The sequence below is a fragment of the Puma concolor genome, chromosome B1, assembly GCF_028749965.1.
Source record: "Puma concolor isolate L17-30 chromosome B1, mPumCon1.1.hap2, whole genome shotgun sequence".
In the NCBI taxonomy this organism is placed as follows: domain Eukaryota; kingdom Metazoa; phylum Chordata; class Mammalia; order Carnivora; family Felidae; genus Puma; species Puma concolor.
In genome coordinates this window covers 67,129,350-67,151,574 of record NC_141670.1, presented here as the reverse complement: position 1 = coordinate 67,151,574, position 22,225 = coordinate 67,129,350, and the positions used below count along the sequence as shown (strand labels likewise).

Here is a 22,225-nt window from a genome sequence, read left to right as displayed (position 1 = left end):
ATATTGACCCTCAGAATCTTAATTGTTAATTATATTGAATTAATCTTTGATAATTCACCATGTTCATATCTGTTACTATAGTAACTTAAGGCATAAATCATGTATAACCAGATAATTTTCCACATGATAACTTGGGGTAATATCGAAGTATTTTTCTGGAATATTAAAATAATACCATTTCTATTCTATATGTCATAAAACATGTAATTTCATATCTGAAATGGAAATTATTATTATAAAAGTTCTGAATTTATACTGATACTATTATACAGGTATAGACTTGGAATAGTCGTAAATACTTTTATGATGGCATCATATGCCAAAATAACCGGTTTTTGCTTTTTGTTTGTTTGTTTGTTTTTTGGAGAGAGTGAGCATGAGCAGGGGAGAGAGGGGCAGACAGGAAGAGAGAGGGAATCCCAAGCATGCTCCATGTTCAGTGCAGAGTCCCACACAGGGATTGATCCCACAATTCCAGGACAATGACCTGAGCAGAAATCAAGAGTTGGTTGCTCAACCAACTGTACCACCCAGGCACCCCCCCCCAATAACTAATTTTTTTAATGTTTATTTATTTTTGAGAGAGAGAGACAGAGCGCCAGCAGGATGGAGGCAGAGAGAGAGAGGGAAACACAGAATCTGAAGCAGGTTCCAGGCTCTGAGCTGTTAGCACAGAGCTAGCTCAGTGCGGGGCTGGAACTCACCAATCCAAACCATGAGATCATGACCTGAGCTGAGATGCTTAACCAACTGAACCACCCAGGTGTCCCTAACTCATTTTTAGTTCAAATATAATACACAAGGAACATTAGATAGACATGGATAGAAACATTCCTGTACAGACAAAATGGTATGACTTTGAAGCCAACAAATCTGTTTTGTTTTGTTTTTAATGAAATGCTTCATGTTTTTGCATGTCATCCTTGCACCAAGGCCATGCTAATTTTCTCTATATCATTCCAATTTGATATTATGTACTGCCAAGCAAGCACCAAATACGGCTTTTAATTCTGACTTTACTTCTAGCTCCCTTTGTATGATTTTGGTTAAATCAGTCTTCTTAGCTTCCATTTCTCATACTTAAATGGCGGTGGGGGGGGGGGAATGCACCTTTCTTTATTGAATTTGAATATTATGATTGAAGGATCCAATTTAATATAACACAGCACTGTGTCTGTCATGTTAAAGGCACTCAAAAAATGTTAATTCCTCCAATATGTTTTTATTGAACTGATAGGATTTGAAAATCTATAATCTCTATGTTTTAAGTTATGGAGAATATTTTAGTTTTGGTAAGTGGTAACAAAACAACAATAAAGTGTATTTAAAATATCAATGAGCCCTGATGAGTCTAAAGGATTTCTTAAGGTAGAAATGTTACACTCTAATCAGAAGTATGACCACCATGATAAAAACTGCTTAAAGGAAACACACGGATGGCAGCTCCATTTTTAAAATTATGCCTAAAGAAAAATTACTACATAAAACATAATTTCAAAGCATAATCATTTTACTTCCTCAGATTAACCAAAGATGAATGACGGCCATATTACTTTTAATGTGCAAAGAGATGCCAAAAAGGACATTTAAAATCACTTTCATCCATTAAGAGTAACATTAAATCCCAATGAAATTTAAGTTTTAATTTTATAATGCATCTCAATCTGAAACTTTCATTTCTAATTAGTAATTTATTCCTTTGAACTTCCTATCAGGTTGGCTGTGCCAATCTCAAGCCCTCGATTACAATTTGTCACTTACTCATTTCTGATGTCAAGATTCAGACTACTAATGGACAGCCATGTTATTCTGCTACCTGGATGTACCAAAAAAAAGTCACTGATCTCAAGGACCAATAAAATTCTATATTTTATTGACTGCTTAGCATACTCCACTCAATAGTATTTATTGAGAACTTCCTATGAAGATATTATTTTGGTTATTATATGGTTACAAAATATGAATTAAGCACTGCCAGAATTAAGCATTACCAGTGAGCAAAGGCCTTGGAATTTAGTGAGGGAGCTAAGGCAACGTGTATATAGATATGTGTTAGACAAAGCAGAAAGACATTATATCAATAAATCATTAGTAAAATCTAGGTTTGTGTTATATATGGAGATTAGTGATGTTTAGGGTACATCCAGGCAGCAGAACCCAATGGCTGTCTAACATAAATCTCACACAAGGAATTCTTCCTCCATCATTTTTTTTTCCTTCATCATTTTTTATGTGGCCTATGGGACTACCACATATATCTCTACCTCCAACTCTGTTTTCTATGCTAAGTTGCAGCAAACATTTCCAAACATATATTTTATTAGTAAGGAATGGTAAAATTCCAAGAGATTATAGGAAAATCAATAAAGTCAACTTACTAAAAGTGTTTTTAATGAGGACAGCGATCTTGAATAGAATAAAATGGGATTTTTTTTTCAAGCTATATGGGTACAAGTTTGGGTTGAATCGGTTTATACCAAAATTATTGAGGAGTCAGGCTTCTGTTCAAAAAATCTATGTGTGATCTTTCAGGCCTGACCACAGGCAGTTACAAAAGTTTTGCTTGGCAGATATTGTAAGGGAGAGCTGCCTTTCCTACACCAGACTCGGAGCACAGCCAATGCACGGACGTTTCTGGAGAAAGTTACAGTCAGGAACTCAGGACCTCTTGGCCAGCCATGCTCTTATCTGTATTACCAGCCTAAGCTCCTCCATTCACTACCCCCATCAGGAACCGATGTCAGAGACACCTGTGACAGGCACCTCTGCTGAGATTTCTTTATGGGGAAAAGGATGGGGGAGGGACATGACACTTTTTTCTCCCTGGACTCTGTATTTAGTACTTTGCCACTCCTAGCCCTTACCTTTCCTTCTCCTCCTCCACCCAGGTCCATAAAACTACAGGATCCTTTTGTTCAGTTTCTCTTGGGAGTGATATAATTACTTCCATTTTGGCTAGCGATCCACCATATCTGTGCTGATGCATCTGACCCTTGACTGGTGCCATTTGATGGAGAAAAATGAAACAGTGGGAGATTTGGCTTTCCTCTATTTAGCCTGTTGCTTATAATTTTGCACTAAGTGACTAAAGGGTTTCATTTTGGCGTGTAGTGTCAATGAGCTACTGTGACGCCTGGCCACTCAGCAATCTCCAGCTCAACTTGGCCCTTGAAGTTGTCTACCTTCTTTGAGCCCTTCTTAGCTGTAAAACTGGGATGCTGATGCCTTTCTCTCATAAGAGATGACATAAGTAGATTTCTTAAGATAAAACAGACATTCAGTAACAGCAATCTCAAAACCATAACTATAACTGGAAACTTGAAGGATCTCCAAAACAGTAAATAACAGCGATTGAGCATATGAATCATGTTACACTTTGGTTAAGTTTTTATAAATATGAACATTAGATCTTGCATCTTCAAATTACACATATTTTCAACAGGATGTCATTAGATGACTTCAAAGTCAACATATTTATGTAAAACACATTCTAATTCCAACAAGAAACTAACTCACTTTTTACCAATAGTACTGGGTACTATGTGGTACTAATAGTACTGCGCAATAGTCACCAGGACCCAAGTTTTTGAGTCCTATTTTGTTCTTGCTTTTCCCCAGGACAATGCTTCATGTGCACGTATGAAAGAGACAGAACCTCACTTGCTATCTATACCTGTTATCTTAACAGGCATCTGACACAAAATGTCATCCTGCCTATCCCCAACATTTTTGTAACATATTTGTTCAATTACAAACAAATAAGCAATACTTGAGCAAATGAATTCTTCACAGGCCAAGTTAATAATTATCAGATGCACCCAGACGTTTTTCAGTATCAATTTAAAGGCAAGAAAATTTCATTCCCTACTGTTGTCTTACATACTAAGAGCAAGTATGGCAGTGGAGTTGGTTGATTCTATGTCTTCTGAATATTATTTGTCCATTTCTGCCTCCATGAAATGTCCTTATAATTAACATTTATGCATATTACTTAGAATTTTCTGTTCCTTCAATCTCACAGTTTGTGAGTTCGGGCCCCACATCGGGCTCTGTGCTGACAGCTCAGAGCCTGGAGCCTGCTTCGGATTCTGTGTCTTCCTCTCTCTCCACCTCTCCCCCCCTCATGCTCTACGTCTCTCTCTCAAAAATAAATAAACATTAAAAAAACGGATTTTCTGTTCCTTCTAATTCTTCAAAACCAAAGTCTGAATTTCCCCATCAATTTTTTAGTCCACTAATTCATATTCCTTTCTTCTATCAATAATGCATGTGACCCACAACACTAATTTGGTCCTTGGTGCTGTGATATTTTATTCATTTAACAACACAATTATTATTCAAAATGCCATATAGCCTTCTTAGGCATACATAATTGCCACGATCTTTTGACTAGACAACTTTAATAATAAAAAAATTAGATATATATCAGGAAGTATAGTTTCAAATTTAAATTGCTGCCTGAATAAACTTGGTAATTAAAGCAAGCTGTATGAGATTTCAGCATATTATATAAGTGGGGTCTTTCTTAGGCATTTCCTTTAAGTCTTGATTTATTCTTGATTTGTTGTATCCTAACTTCTCTCATTTAAAGTTACCTCCAATTTAGAAATATATTGAAGTTTTATTTGACTCATATAAGATTTATTTTAACATGTGACAAGGTCAACTCCAACTTCAATGAAAACAACACTCTTCAACTGATCGCCATTCCACTGCACAGAAGTAACATTTTATTTTTAGAGGAAAATAGATTCAAAGAAACATGGTTGCCATGGTATAGTTAGAGATAGGTGTGCACTGTTTCAAAGTCTTCAAAATTAGTATCATTTAAGGCTAATAAGATTTTTTTTCAAAGTAAATTACATGACCAAATATATCTTTCTGTTAATGTAATTGTATTCTTTTGATATTCCTCACCAGATAGTAATTTTTATATTCTACCCTAGGAATTTGTGTCAAGGAAAACATATTCTATGTAATATTAAGAGTCTGAAATAGAACATTTTCTGGATAATTATTTTTGTGTTTTTCAGTTAGAAGGTGAATATTATATTTTATTATGAAGTATTCATTGGTGTTATATATGCTTCACTAATTTACTTAAAAATTGATTTTTCACTTCTTTGATTATTAAAATATTCAGATATAATAGGATAAAATCTTATTAGAAAATGAACAAGGGAATTTAAGTCAGGACAAAAGGAATGGAGTAAATGTTCTTGTGAGGGAAGGAGAACTAAATCTTATTAAATTTTACTATTTATCTTGCGTTACTTTAAAGATATATGTTTCATTTAATATAATTTTTTCACAAGTCTACAAGGCAAGTTGCTGGAATGTCTTTTATTTTCTTTACAAATAAAAAGGTTGTGATTTAGAGAGATTTCACTCCTTGCCAACCTTCAATTACCACAGCACTTTCACAGCAAACACTTCAGTGTTTCACGGATGCATATCTCTCTTGAGCCACAGATTATGTTAAAAGTCTCTGAATGCCTCGATACAGTAGAAGCAATTAAGTTCTTTCAACCCACCCCACCAAAAAAAAAAAAAAAAAAGCTGATTCTAACACCGAATGTTATCACTAAATTGTGTAAATAATAGCTCCCTCTTTTTATTCAGTTAAATTGCTGGAAGTAAAAAGCACATTTTACCAAAATATCCTGCTGGAGTGTGTAAGAACTGTTGATGCAGGCAGCTTAAAACACTGTTAGTGTAGCTTTAAAAGTGTTAAAACAGGGGTGTCTGGGTGGCTCAGTTGATTAAGCATCTGACTTCAGTTCAGGTCATTTATTATCTCCTTCAGTTCAGGTCATAAGCTCATGGTTCATGAGTTCAAGCCCTACGTTGGTCTCTGTGCTAACAGCTCTGAGTCTGGAGGGTGCTTCAGATTCTGTGTCACCCCTCTGTCCCTTCCCCACTCACTCTCTCTCTCTCTCTCTCTCAAAGATGAATAAACATTAAAAAAATAAAAGAGTTAAAACACAATTCTAGTAAAAATATAAAATGAACAGGAGACAAAGTTTTATTTATCTCATTAATGAGGAAACCAACAGGACAGTAGATCTAGTTTAAAGTCCATTTGAGGAGCAGAGATTTGTATAATTTGGGAAAGTCATGCTGAGGTAAGTTTGTTAAGTTAAACACAAAAGTGATTAATAAACAATTATTTTGGAGTTATTTTTTCTATAGAACAAAAATCAATGGTGTCTCTTTTGGACAACATATATACAACTTAACAACACGCGTATTCAGAGTCTTTGTCCCAATAAGTAGTTAATGGACAAATGTACATCCCTAGAGAATTAAATAATCTTCAGGTGAGAATGTTAGCCCATACTTCAATATGGTATTGAGAAATATGGTATTGTTAAATATCTTTGTAACATCACTGCTACGTTGTTTCCAGCAATTGACTCTAAAGCATCAGGCAGAAGATGGCCCCCTAGTTGGTTACCTTAACCCAGAATATGAACCAATGTCACAACATATCATTGTGATCATGTTTATTTCAGTTTCTCTCTCTCTAAAAGTTAAATTGTCCTTGTTCACCTCATACACTTAAGATTGTCTTTATTTCTGAAGCCAATTTTTGCCACAAATTAAGTACCTCTTATCTAGAATAATAGATGATATAATATGGCCCCTATTATTAATCATACATATTTTTTGGCTTTGTAAAAATTCATTGATAAGTTGTCAAAGAAGCCCATTGAGCCTAAGTCATTAGACTTAAATATGCCATAGTGGAATAGAAATGAATAAAATAAGGGAGGATTTGATATCTGCCTTTGGGACAACAGCTAGTTAATTAGTTTAGACAAAAGTTGTAAAATCACAATGCATTTTCCTCCATTGAAAGAAGGTTTTGTGAATCACAATGTCAGTATAAATATGTTTGAACATTGATTATATAAATTTAAGAGTTTGTTAGAGTTCTCTGTCATAAATATAATTCATTTTCAGGAGGAAAAACAGTAATTTACAAGTAATTGCCAATTAACATGCTTCACTAATATAACTGATTTCACACACCTCTGCATCAACTTCTTGAGTGAGCAAAAAAATTTTAAGAAATGATGTTCTTTATTAGTAGTGTTTTTATGTCCTTGCCTTATTTTAATAGTGTATACTGTTAGGAAGAAAATATATGATAAATCCCCAACCTCTGACAAAACCCTGCTAATTGAACAGAAATAGCAAATCCTTTAAGGAACAACAACATTGGATTTTACAACTTCTTTTCTTTTTGGTTAATCATTTCTCATAGTCTTCTTAAATTTCTCTATCTAAAACACTGAGTACTCACAAGTATACTATTGGTAGCTTCTATGAAAACTGTTTCAAGACAGAGATATCTATGATACTATTTCTTTATTTTATTCTTTATTTTATTTTTAAAATGTTTTTAATGTTTATTTATTTTTGAAAGAGAGACAGAGACAGAGTGTGAGTGGGGGAGGAGCAGAGAGAGAGGGAGACACAGAACCTGAAGCAGGCTCCAGGCTCTGAGCTGTCAGCACAGAACCCAGTGCAGGGCTGGAACTCACAAACCATGCGATCATGACCTGAGCCGAAGTCTGATGTATAACTGACTGAGCCACCAAGGCGCCCCCTATTTCTTTATTTTATATTAAACTATAAATTTTGCTTCTTGTACAAAAGGAGAAAGATTAAGAAAATAAGAATCTACAATTACTGTTAAAGTGATTGGTTGTCTTTCTGTATTAAAAAGTCTGCACCTATTATGCCTTTAATTAGATAAGAAGATTTTGATTTTGAACCCTATGATTGTTGGTGGCTGTGAAGCAATTATACCATAGAATTTCTCTTCGGTTCTTTTAAAATAAATTGTGTAGTAGATGTAGCTCTTAAATCTGGTCATTATTTAAAAGGTTAGGAAGAAGTTAACTATAATTAGAGGGCAATGGAAGGCTACTGTGAAATGAATGGTATATATTTTAGGAGGTCTGTAAGATCAGTTGGCATAGGTTATATATCCTTTAAATTGTGCTTGCTGTTCTCCTTTGCTATGAAACTAAAAAGTTGTTTAAAATTTTATAGATGTATTATTTGTTTAAATTATAGTTCTATCCACAAATATGGACCAAGGTGACTGGACAAAGATAAACTATTAAGAGAACCAAGATTATTATCAAAACGATGCACTTAAATATCAACTTAGAGGTGCCTGGGTATCTCAGTCTGTTAAGCGTCTGATTCTTGATTTTGGCTCAGATCATGATCTCACGGTTCCTGGTTTTGAGCCCTGCATCGGGCTCTGGGCTAACAGAGCAGAGCCTGCTTGGGATTCTCTGTTTCCCTCTCTCTCTCTATCCCTCCCCTCTTCTCACTCTCTCTCAAAATAAATAAGCATTTAAAAAATCAGCTTGGGGGAGGGTGGGTGGCCCAGTTGGTTAAGTGGAGGACTTTTGGTCTCAGCACAGGTCATGGTGTCACAGTTCAGGAGTTTAAGCCCTGGGTCAGGCTCTGCTCTGGAGGCATGGAGCCTGCTTAGGATTCTATCTCTCCCTCTCTCTGCCCCTCCCCAACTCTCTGTCTCTCTCTCTCAAAATAAGTAAAAAATAAACTTAGAACAACTTAAACATCATGTTGTGTACAGGTATAGATAATGTTGGTTTCTCTTGTGTTGTGAAATAAATAAGTTAGTATACTGTTTTAGAATGATAAATGTCAATGCTTGGTAAATATTAAGTATCCATCCAATGTTATTATTGTGTTATATGTTGTAAATGTAAATGTATACCTCGATAATCAAGTGCAAAAACCTAATTTTCTGTAATATATTCAAACCTTTTATCAATATATTCATATACTGAAGCCCTTTATTAATCTATTGTCCTTGCTTGTTTATACACAAGGGACTTGCAATGCATTAAATATACTATGCTATCTCAAGCCTGATATATACTCTTTCCCAGTATACCTATCTGCCACTCCTTCATCTAGCTCTCGTCTAAATTGCAAGACTAGTGTATTCTTAGAAGTCTTCTGAGACTCTGTAACTTAAATTTGGCTTTCCTTTTCTATTCCTTATATATTTGCACATAAATATACAAATGTACATATACAGATGGTCTCCAACTTATGATTTTTCAACTTTGCCAGGTGTGGAAGTAATACACATTCAGTAGACCTGGTACTTTGATCTTAATGTTGATATTTTCCTGGGCTAGCCCTGTATAGTACTAACACTCCTGGTGACGCTGAACAACAGCTGTGAGCCACAGCTTGCAGCCAACCACGCAAATCACCAGGGTAAACAACTCGTACACCGGGGTGAACAAAATTGTCCGTACCCATACAATCATTTTGTTTTCCACTTTCAGTGCCATATTGAGTAAATTACATGGGAGGTTCAACACTTCATTATCAAATAGGCTTTATGTTAGGTGAGTTTGCCTAACTGAAGACAAATATGAGCATTCTGGGAACCTTTAAAGGAGGCTGGGCTAAGCTATGGTGTTCAGTAGGTTAGGTGTATTAAATACATCTTCCACTTAAGATATTTTCAACTTAAAACGGGTTTATTGGGGTGTAGTCCCATGGTAAGTTGAGGAAGATCTGTATTTAGGAAACTTTCATACTGCATTATCAAATATAATGCAGTTGTGTTCTTTCTTTGATTCCTTCAGTCTGTGAGATTTTGAAGCCTGGAATGCTGTCTCTTTTAGGTGTGTTCTCAGAATTTAACTGAGTATCTAGAAAAGTGAAGCGGTTAAATCAATATGTGTTGAATACGTAAAGATTAAGCAATGACCAAATATGTGTTGCCCTTCATCTTTTTCTTGTCCTCCTTATTGCATATGATAAAAGATTAAATTGAAACTGTAGTAAAAAATCAATATGCTTAATTAGAAATGTTATTAAAGAAATGGAATCCAGAAATTGTTGAGCTATGCTAGGCTTAAATGATTGATTGTAAATAAACATCACTTGATTGATAATCCTGCAAGTAGCTAGAGTAAGTAAATAAAATCTCTAGCAAGATTTGAATATAAAAAGTGTACAAATAAATTCAATAATGCATAATTGTGAATATCAGAAATATCACTATGTCATTTGTTATTTGTACATTTAAATTTGATTATCTCCTATGTGTCAGTATAGTGCTAACTATTACATTATAACACAAAGTTAAATATGCCAAAGTCCTTGAACTCAGCGTTTCTAGTCTGGAGAAAAAAGGCAAGAATATTCACAGTTTTATTATGATGCAACAAGTATGGTAGTTACTGGAAAAAGAACTTTTAAAAAAGTCAAATTTAGGCATAAGAAGCATTTGTCTATTTGTAAAGAATACATTAGATGAAAATGACAAGGGATGGTTTTCCAGAGAGACAAGGGTGTGTTTGAGAATGGTAATAATAACACAACCTAATAGTTAGAAAGCAGCTAGTGTTCTAGAGGGGCTTTAGGAAAGAATGGAATTGTATGAATAGTAGGAAGAATTAATAAACAGGCTTTCCAGAATAAGCTAAATAATTTGAATCTTTTTTTTTTTTTTCATGAAAACTAGAAACACCATTAAAGGTTTTTTTTGTTTTTGTTAATTTTTTTTTCAACGTTTATTTATTTTTGGGACAGAGAGAGACAGAGCATGAACGGGGGAGGGGCAGACACAGAATCGGAAACAGGCTCCAGGCTCTGAGCCATCAGCCCAGAGCCCCACGCGGGGCTCGAACCCACGGACCGCGAGATCGTGACCTGGCTGAAGTCGGACGGTTAACCGACTGAGCCACCCAGGCGCCCCCACCATTAAAGGTTTTAAAGAGCTATACATTTTATGAGAATCTGTCTGCCTGTGATATGAAGTGCATGTTTCAACTGGGGCGGGGGGGTTGGTCTCAGTAGGAAAGGGTCAAGTTTGAAGGTGAGAACTGATAGGACCTTAAACTAAGACAGCCATAGTGGAAATGAGATGACAGAAGAGATGTAAGGTGAATAAAAAAGATAAATTCACAAGGTTTGGTGATAGATTGGATTTGAGGAGAAAATTGAGAGAGAACTCTAACATGACTTGGTTTTCTGGCTACATTTGCACGGAGTGGGAAACACTGGAAATGTCGCAGCTTTTGAAATAAAGATATTGGTTTGGATTTCACACATTCAAATGAAAAAAAAAAAGAGAGCGAGAAATTTTAAATAGAGGTATAACTTAGAATGTGTCAACTTAAACGTAGTAATTAAAGCCATGGGTTTAGACACATAATGAGGGGGAAAAATGAAAAAAAAAGTTCATCAATTTAAGAATCTATATAGATATTCAGCCAAAGTTCATATTGAAAAAAAAAAAAGAATGTCATAGTAAAGTCATGCTTCCAAATTAATATTTCTCATAAACCTATTTAAATAACATGATCTGTCATAACTTTGAAAACTGGACCTAAATTTTTAAAAATTAAAAAAAAATACATTACCAGGTACTCAACAAACTAGTATGTGACTATTTCATTCACGTATCCACACATGAATACTTTTGTTTTTATATGTTGCTATTTGTAACAATAAGTTCAAAAAGAATATGGCCAATTACATTTAAAAATATTTTTAAATTACTGATTTTAATACTTTTCTAAGAGGTGAATTGTAATATGCAGTGTTCCGTTGTATCAGCAGAACAAAGCAAGTTAGGAACAATACTCATTTTAAAGCAGAACACTCTTAGGCAATGTTTATGATTACGTGCAATTTCACCAATTTAACAATTATTGGTGGAAAATGAATGCATGTTGCATATTTGATGTTTGTGGAAGAAATCCAACATCTTCAGCCTTGCCAATGCTCCCTGCTTTATTTGGCTTGGAAGATTTTGAATCATAAATATTCTCTAATTCCCCTTGGATTTTAAGAGCCACAGTGGCCTCAGGCTTATATTAAAAATAAATTAGTGATGAAAATTACATGGTGAAATATGTATTATATACCAAACGTTAAATGTCTACATTTTTAGTTAAGATGGAACAAGAAATGGATTGTTTATAGTCTAGAGAAGAAAAAAGTCAATACCGTTCTTTTTAATAACTAGTTTTGACATTATACTCTAATATGTTCCATATTGAAAGGCAACACTGCAGGTTTCTAAAAAGTTAAAATTAAATCTTGCTAATTAAATGGTTTTTATCAGAGATCTATAATTTTGGTTATGTTACCAAAGAATAACATAAGGGGTAAAAATGTCTGTCTTTATATATGAGAACTTTAAAATTCATAGATTTAAGGGAAAAAGTTATATCCTCACACTGCTTTAAGTATTAAACCTGAGAAACAAAGTCAGAATTCTCTACTACTAAAATCACTTTCAGTCTCTGGGAACTAAGTATTCCTTAGGGATTTTACTTCTAAATTTGAAGTTCAGCATATTTTCTGAAATAAGATATCATAATAAGGTATAGTATTCTATAGTAAGCATTTAATGGCTTTAAAACTTCAAACATATTAAAATAAAATTAATAATAAAATTTTATTTTATTAAAGTTTTTAATTTGGATCAAATTTCATTATTATGCTTGGATACGTTATCTCCCAGTACTAGTTTGCCAACTATGTACTAGGAAATGTAATATTTAGAGACAAAAAACAAAACAAAACAAAACAAAACAAAAAAACAAAACAAATCATCAAATGCAAACTGCCCACACCTGCAATTGGATTTTGATTGGAATTAAAGTGATTATTTCAATTGTCTGTGAGTGACTTATCTTTTTTCAAGAGAATGCTTTGCTTTAAATTTTTTTTTAATGTTTATTTATTTTTGGGATGGAGAGAGACAGAGCATGAACGGGGGAGGGTCAGAGAGTGGGAGACACAGAATCTAAAGCAGGCTCCAGGCTCTGAACTGTCAGCACAGAGCCCAACACGGGGCTCGAACTCACGGACTGTGAGATCATGACCTGAGCTGAAGTCAGATGCTTCACTGACTGAGCCACCTAGGCACCCTGAGAATGCTTTGCTTTAAGTGGAAGTTAATGTACATGGTGAGAATCACTTCAAATAAGCTGCAGGGATAGACAGAGCTATCTTAAGAATTATCAGAAAAAAAAATCATCAGACTACATGCAAAATATATAAATAAAACTTAGTGGAATATATATATTTTTTTATTTTTTTAATGTTTATTTTTGAGAGACAGAGAGAGACAGAGCGTGAGCAGGAGAAGGGCAGAGAGAGAGGGAGACACAGAATATGAAGCAGGCTCTAGGCCCTGAGCTGTCAGCACAGAGCCCAATGCAGGGCTCGAACTCATGAACCGCGAGATCATGACCTGAACTGAAGCCAGACACTTAACCAACTGAGCCACCCAGGTGCCCCAAACTTAGTGGAATATTTCCAGAGAGGCCTATAAAAGCAAAATAAAAAAATCAAGGAAGGAAATTGATGACTGATGAAACTACCAACGGAACAAAATTGGTGTGCAGAGATGCTCAGATTGGAATTCAGATGGATAATCACATTTAATTAATGCAGAAAAACAAAACAAAACAAAAGTGTAAAGAAAACAGTAGAACATCTTACATCCTCTTAGATGGCCTCGGGTAGAGAAGTAGAGATTGCTCTCCTGTTCCTCCTTTGTAACAGAAGGCTGAGCAGTATGCCTAGCTAAACGATGGTATTTACCAGTCTCCCTAGTATAGTTATGCCAGTTATTGCACATCGGTGACCCATAAACAGTTGTGGGACTTCCAGGAATAAGTTCCTTCATGTTTTACCTGCTTTGTACTCTTGTGGACCTGGATTACAGGATGATGGAATATAGATTGGTGACTGGAGTTCCAACAGCCTTCTTGACCCCTGAGATGACCTTGAAGATAAGAGCCATGCTCTTGGAATGTCAGAAAAAGAAGATAGAAGATTGAGATCCAGATGCTTCATGGAGCAATCATGCCAGCTATGGACAATATGTTTCTTGAAAGAACAAACTCCTGTGCATTTAATCCACTATTTTTTCTCACCTCTTCTCAGTGCCAGACACAATTACTAACAGGTTAGATAGATGAAAAAGAAACAAAAATCACAGAATGCATGTTAAGATGGGAAAACAGTACAGACTCCACAAAGTCAATGTATTAAATTCATATGAACTTTTGAAAGTTCAAACTTTTAATCTCAGTGATATAAGCCACAGTATCATTTGTAAGAAAATGGTTTTCATGCAGTATTCAAGCCAATCTGACTTTATGTAAATAGAGTGCCTGACATAGCAAATAACATGCAGCACCTAATTAAAGTTGAATTTCAGACAGGCAAAAAATGATTCTTGTAAAAGTATATCCCATTGTACATTTGGTATATGCCTATAGTGAAAAAAATATGTATTGTATATCTGAAATTCAAATGTGTCTGTGAGTTCAGTATTTTGTCTAGTAAGTCTACTTTTAAAGTTGTTGAATGTTATAATGATATAAATTATATCAGGCTATTTTGAAATAATATTTTCATGGGGCTTTACATATGTTATTAAGCATGATCAACAATGCCATGTTGAATCACGCTACTGATAGTGATAAAATAAATAGCTCATATTTTATGTGCAAATTGATATGTGTCACTGAATTATATGACAATATCTCCTTGTATAGATGAAGAGACTGTACCTTAAATTGGTTCAGTCTATTCGTTGTGATTACATAGCTAATAAGTGGCAAAATTAAGGCTGGAATCTAAAAACCAGCTGGAGAGAAAAAAGGTGAATGGGAGACTCATACTCTGTACCTCATACCTCCCCATCTGCATCCCTGGTCATGGCTCAGCAGACCAGCATTAGGACTCAAGTTCAATCACAATAATGCCAGAAGTGTAGTTTGTGTGCCAAGTACTACCCAAAACAAAATGATGTAAATAAACCAATGATCTATTGCAGAAATTTAGGTTGAGGACTGAGGGCACAGATACTAAGAAAAATATATAAGTATATAGTAGCTGAGTGCATTTTTAAAAACTTTTTAATGTTTTTATTTATTTTTGAGAGAGAGAGAGAGAGAGAGAGAGCATGAATGGGGGAGGGGCAGAGAGAAAGGGGGACACAGAATCTGAAGCAGGCTTCAGGCTCCCAGCTTTCAGCACAGAGCCGCAGGTAGGATTTGAACTCAAGGGACCCTGAGATCATGACCTGAGCTGAAGTCAGACACTTAACGAATTAAGCCACCCAGGCACCCCCTGAGTGAATTTAATGGCATATCTTTAGAGCAGGGATTAATACAAGATTGCTAAAGAAAGTTTCGTCAGCCTGATTCCTAAAGTTGCACTGAATAGAAAAACAAAACAAAAACAAAACAAAACAAAACAAAAAAACAACTTCCAGTTTTAGTGACTATAATTGGACCAAATTTGGTGGGGGCATTTCCTGTGAGTTTTCAAACACTCTTATTGCTGTATGTGTCCTAGCATTGAATTCCTGTGGTTTTAGGCAGGTTGAGTGTTTCTGTGCTGTTGAAATATATATCAGGAAGAAGGGAAGAAAGAGGAAGAGGTTGGGAGGAGGAGGAGAAGAGAGAAAAGAAAGCCAAGAACCTAGTTTAACTGAACATTTACAGTATGATTCATACAGCGTTACCAGTTTTAAAATGCTTTATGCCATTAGCTCTTGTGAAAAAATGAGTTCATTCTACTGTTAGCTTCAATTTACAGATAAGGAAGCTGGGCATAGGTGGGTTGAATAACGAGAGCACATCATTCCCAAGAGATTGAATATTAATTGGAATTCAGACAGTGTGAATCCCCAGCCTGTGTTGCAAACCACTGTCACTGCCTCCAGTAGTTCAGTGATGTTATTTTATTTATTTGATACAAAACAGAAGACAGAAGACAAGCAAAATGAAAGTCTTCTAACATTAACAATATCAATCTGTCTCACACATAATAACCGAGGATATAAAATCTATTAGTAATGTATAGGGGCCAGAATTATTTGGGGTGCACTTTTCAAAGGGTAGCATAAAATGACAGACCATCTCACTTCCATGCAGTGGTTAAGCTCAAGAACTAGAGTCTATCAGGCCATATAAACATTCCAGCTGTACCATTTATCAGCTCAACAACCTTGGGTGAACAACTCTCTAGCATAAATCCCCACATAGGTAAATAGGGATAAGATTCCCTGCTTCATGTAGTTGTCTTTAGGACTAATAAGATAATAAAGTAGTGACATAATGAGGATTAATATGAATCTAGCCTACTAAAAAAATAAAATTATATTTGCAGCTCATAGAAGGGAGATTAAAAGCAATCTCACAGGATTTCTTCTGCACTTAAAAATGAGAGTAAGTGGAAATAAAACAAGGGGTAGTTATGCTTTAAAAATATGTCTATATTGGGGCGCCTGGGTGGCGCAGTCGGTTAAGCGTCCGACTTCAGCCAGGTCACAATCTCGCGGTCCGGGAGTTCGAGCCCCGCGTCGGGCTCTGGGCTGATGGCTCAGAGCCTGGAGCCTGTTTCCGATTCTGTGTCTCCCTCTCTCTCTGCCCCTCCCCCGTTCATGCTCTGTCTCTCTCTGTCCCAAAAATAAATAAACATTGAAAAAAAAATTAAAAAAAAAATATGTCTATATTATTTTAATCTTTTGCAATCAGAAAGTATGTATGTATTGCCTAGGTAAGTATATATTAAATCCTACCTAATATATATTAAATAATGAGAAAGAATTTTGAAAACTATCACTGAGTCAGTGGTTATAATTTTAACCTTACATAATTTAATGGTAACTAAACCCACTTTTGTGAAAATAAATATGTACAAAGTAGGTATAAAACTGACTCATATCTGAAAGGTTTGAAGTTCTCTTTGCTTATAAACAATGAATGTATTTTACTATACTGAGGTCATTTTGGTCTTTCAACACATCCAAAATCTATATCTAATGATGAAATATACATTTCAAGAAGATATAATTATAGGGGCACCTGGGTAGCTCAGTCTGTTAAACGCCCGACTCTTGATTTTGGCTCAGGTCATGATCTCCTCAGTTCGTGAGTTCTAGTCCCTCATCAGGCTCTGCTCTGACAGTGCAGAACCTGCTTGGAATATTCTTTCTGTCTCTCTCTCAATCTGACCCTCCTCGGCTCTCTCTCTCTCAAAATAATTTAACTTAAAAAAAAAAAGAATATGTAATTTATAGATGTTTCTTAACATAGTACACCCGAAAATTTAATTAAACAACATTCTTAGAGGCAAACAATAGAACCCATTCTAGCGAGTTTTAAGCAAGAAAGACATTTAATGAAGATAGTAGGAAGGTCATAGAATATCCAGAACTGAGTGTCATCCTTATGGAATGAGAAGCCATCCTTATGGAAAAATGCACAAGCCACAGGTTGACACTGTCCAATGAAAACCCAATTATACCTAAACACTGACCAACTCCAGAACTTTTATCACTAATGTCCTGGCAAGTAGAATCTGCTGCCACAGCACTTATAAGGAAGAATGGATGGGAGAGTGAATTCTGTAAAGTACCTGTAATTCCCTGTTCTTGCTTATGAAATGAAGCCTTTAGCAGTCTTTTTGTTAGAGCTTTATTTACATATCTACTCCCTAACTGCAAAGAAGGCTAATTAAATAAGACTTTGGTTTCTATCTTGGGGAAGAAAAAAATTCAAGCATTGACAAAATATTTGAAGGGGTGTTTAAAAGATGTTGAGTAATCAGAAGACACATCATATGTCCACTAGAGATAGTACTGACTCTCTGTGTGTATCTATCTATCATCTATCTATCTATCTATCTATCTATCTATCTATCTATCTATCTATCAAATAAACTAGAATAGTTTATTATATAATAAATACAATATAATAATATGTATAATATACTATAATATATGGTTGACTATGATAGTTTATTATATTTAATACAGTTATATATTTTAAAACCATATAGTTTATTAACTACAATAAACTATACACTATATACAGATGGATAGAAATAGATAGATGATAGATAGATAGATAGATAGATAGATAGATAGATAGATAGATTGTTTATTTACATGGTGTGGTCCATATTTTAGCAGACTTTAAGCAAGAATAAGTATAAAACAAAACACAATAAGTAATAGTTTATAACTGCTTTATTTCACACTTTAGTTCTACTGGTAAATGCATTTAAATGAAAACTCCAGTAGTACATTGGGACATTAAATAAATATCCCTTTCAAAGATATCCCTACAGTTTTATTTGGAGTGCTGGCAGTTATGTGTATACTACAGATTATGAACATTTGTCCAACTTATTTAAATATGACTTGTAATGAAATTGAAACTTTCCAATTCTTGAAAATGTTTTTAAATTTCTTAAAATTTACCTGCTTTATGAAATGTAACCAAAATAACTTTAATAAAAATGTATTTATTGATACCAGAATTTATCTAATTCTCACATATATTTTATACATCTAACTTAATCTATAATCATTTTTCTAGAGATTTCACATTTCTAGAACAGAGTCAAAAGTTAGGAAGTAAGTAAAATAATTTATAAGATCTATGCACGAGAATATGCCCATTTTTACAATTTTTCCATAGGGTATTACTCATAGCATACCCTTTCTTAGTCTTGAAACAATTCAAATGAGCTTATTTTAAGGTATTCAAACCACAGCACCATAGAATACAGGGGCCTCTGGAAATAACAGTGGAAAACATGATAGTAAGAATGAAGATAGAAAAATAAAAGATAAAATGTAGACATAACAACATAAAAAGCAAACCCAATGTGGCTTTATTTAAGGCGATATCTCTCAAAGACTGTTGAATGCTCCAGAGATTATAGCTGTTCTAATGCACAGTGTTCATGATACCTTAAGAATTAAATATTATTCTCCATGTACTCTCCAAAGAAATTTTACAGATGTAAGCAAAGTTAGAAAAAATATTAAATTTAAAAATTAAAATTAGAAAGCTTCTTTTTTGAATAATTTGAGGCCATTAAACAAGAGTATTAGTAAGATGTAACATATAGAAGTGACTCTCTTAGATCTGTGTTTTAGGGTTTCTTTATGAAGCAATAAAGAATGAGTGGATAGGTGATGGCTTTCCTGAGCAATAATAAAAAATAACTAAAATTTATGTTCAAAGAGATCATAAAATCCCCAAATCACTAAGACAAAAGATTGCCCTACATCATTTCCATGGGCATCCCATAATGCACAATTTTTACTTCTTTTCATCATCTAGGATGATGTATACATTTTAATCCCCACTTGGAACACATAGCGTGGAAGAAACAGATGAATACCCTGAAGTTTGTTCTATTTCTGTTTCATTTTCAGAGCAGTAACCTTTCAAATTGAGTTTAGATTCTGAATTTCTAGGAGAGAACTGAGTGGAAAAATATATTCCAATTTCATTCTAGAAAAAATAAACCATTTGTTGCTTGATTGATATTTATTATTTCTAATACATTATGAAGAATTTGAAGCAAAAACCGCCTTTCCCCAATTTAACACCTCACAAGCTAAAGGTGGTTGCTTAACCATAATAGCAAATACATAAAGATTAATTGTTAGTAATTGTAGAAATTCTGACAGGCAGACATTATTGGTTTAAGTTGATATGATCCCACCAACACAGTGCTACGTTACCTGCTTACCACACCGACACAAGTGATTTGGATAATTTCATTTGATCTATAGTGCACATCCTAGTCAGTAGTGTGGATATGACAATGTTCCAATTCTCTTCTACACTACACCCAATATTCATTAAGCTACTCAGACTTCACAAGGCCTAGAGTATATCACATGAAATACACAAATTATAAAGGAACACCTATGTATGTACTCACATTGATGTCTTCCAAATCTAAATTATTTAGAATAATATTGTTCCTTTTCCAGATGATGGGGGGTCTCAGTGCCCCCTGAATGGCACAGCTCAGAACAGCACTTTGTCCCACGGTTGCTGCTGTAATGCTTAGTTTCTGATCTTCAGGCAGACTCAACTGGATAACCTCTGTAAAGATAAAGTGTCAGTAATGTTGATGAGCCTGTAGTTTTATAAGGTTAATTACTATAAAGTTTCTGAATACTAGTAATTAAGGCTTTTAGTTTGAATAAAATTGAAAAAAGCTTGTGATGAAATGAAAAAAAAGAGTAAATTGTTTCCAATAAAAGGTCAGAATGACATTTCAATTTAATTGATTGACAAGCATCCTCATGAGGCAAAGAACTATTAAACATGAAATGAATATCAGAAGTAGAGTTATAATAAGCCTGGCAGATTGCACCCAAAAGAGAGATAAATTATTTAACTGCCAAATCGACATGTAGTGTGTCATCGGCATTGAAATAAAAATGATGTTGTTTATTCACTGATAGATTTATATGGTAGGTGCGGTGAGATCATTGCTGGCTGGCTTCAGAGAACACTAGCATAGCTGAATGGGTAAAATGCATCATTATGCTGGGAAACATAAACTGACTCTAAAGGAGTAAGATTTATTTGGAAAGTTGAAGGAGGAAAAACTGAAGTTCACCAACCACACAGTAATTAAGTGAAATTCTGCCAGCTGCCTTTATCAGTCAGACAATGTTGGTATAGTACACTTGCTTCCTGATCCTTAAATTTTAAAGTTAAATATAATATTTTTAACTACCCAACGCATTTCTTCTAATAATTTTGCCGAACCAGTAAATATAATTTATAACTTGGATCTGGCTGTCCCTTTCTACTTTCAGACAATATTTACCAATTATGGGAATTAACAACTCTGTCATTGCCGATTATCATGAGAAATGACTGGATAAGCCTACCAGTTTTCTTCCACATGAAAGTTGCCCTTTAGTTTTCTCAGCTGACATTCACAGGCACTGTCTTTTCTATGCTATGACTGAGTCTTGCATTTTGACTTTGCTCAGTTTTAGCCAGGTTAGAAATATCACAAACCACAATTCTGAACTGAAATTTCCATGGGGGTAGTGTGGGGAGGAACAATGATTATCTTTTGTTCCTTTGTTGCAATTGATGATATTTTTCACGGGGGCATTGGGTAGAGAAAGTGATGGATTTTAATTTGCGATAAATATGATCAGGTGCTATCCTTGCTGTTTCCTCCACAAGCCGCTTTCCTTTCCTTTCACCATTCTACCTTCTTTTTTTCTCTTTCAGAATCATGTGTCCTCTTGAGAAGGAAGAAAAATGCCTATCAAATAGTTTATAGAATGTAACTATTTGATAAACAGTTACTTTATTTTTTGGTGCAATCACAAAAAGCAATGTCAAAAATGGCATGCATTTTTGTAATGTAAGACCAGGATTAAACAATTCCTCACATGCACATGCTAAGTATGAATGTTAAATGATCTCTATTGTCATGAACCACTGTCTGCCACACCATTACCTTATGAAAATAAATGAAATAAACTGACCCTTACATTGTTATATAAAATCTAGTTTCTAAATTTAAAAGCCTTAATTACTTAAGTCAGAAGTGTTTTGTGTTGTCAAAGAAGGGGGTAGGCATGCTTTTGAAACTGAAAAACCCTATGATACTCAGCCCAAGATTATTCTTTTTGTCATTACATCCAGAAATGATAGAAATAGGTAACAAGCATGTTGCTCAGTCATTTGTATTGACAGCCTAATGTTGCCTAATGACATTCATCTGTATTCACATTTTATTTCAGAGTTTCCTGAGTAATAAGAACACAGGCAATATGTTTAAGCTTCTCTTTAATACTAATTCTGTTACTATTTATTTATTTATTTATTTATTTATCTATATTTTATATGTTTGACCAATTAAGCATAGAAAACATCTGAAATTTTCAAACACAGTGTTCTTCAGGTTTTTTAAAATATGATAAACTTATAGAAAAAGAGAGAATTATAAGAGTAAAAACATCATGAGAGTATCATAAGGATTATTTATAGTTTTAAATAACATTTCTCAATTCCAGCTTCTGGTTTCTCATAAAATCATCCAAGAGACAATGGGGACATCTGGTTCTAAAATCCATATGTTAGCGTTGGCTATTCTGACCAATGCCAATAGCCAATAGCATTGGTTATTCTGACATTTAGCAATATAATTGCTACTAAGTCACTTTGGAATCTCTTCACTAACCTCCATCATTTGGTATTAGATCCCCGGGCATTCAAATCAGTTGTGCTTTTGGTAGTTATGCATTAACAATGCTAATTAGATAATATGAACATGTTAGAGTAAATGAAAGATAGGGCATAACAATGTGGGACATCTTTCTAAAATG

General features: G+C 34.5%; 1 protein-coding gene and 1 non-coding gene across 7 annotated transcripts in view; both read right to left on the bottom strand.

Moving 5' to 3' along the window:
• FSTL5 (follistatin like 5) overlaps positions 1 to 22,225 on the bottom strand; it is a 780,922-nt gene that overhangs the window by 230,206 nt on the left and 528,491 nt on the right. For all 6 annotated transcript variants that reach the window (XM_086703952.1, XM_086703953.1, XM_086703951.1 and 3 more), the window contains exon 7: positions 19,801 to 19,967. In XM_086703952.1, the coding sequence (XP_086560078.1) occupies positions 19,801 to 19,967 (167 nt within the window). The remainder of the gene's footprint in view (positions 1 to 19,800; positions 19,968 to 22,225) is intronic.
• On the bottom strand, positions 887 to 992 carry LOC112859148 (U6 spliceosomal RNA). The gene has a single exon (XR_003223464.2). It is a non-coding gene; the product is annotated as a U6 spliceosomal RNA (small nuclear RNA).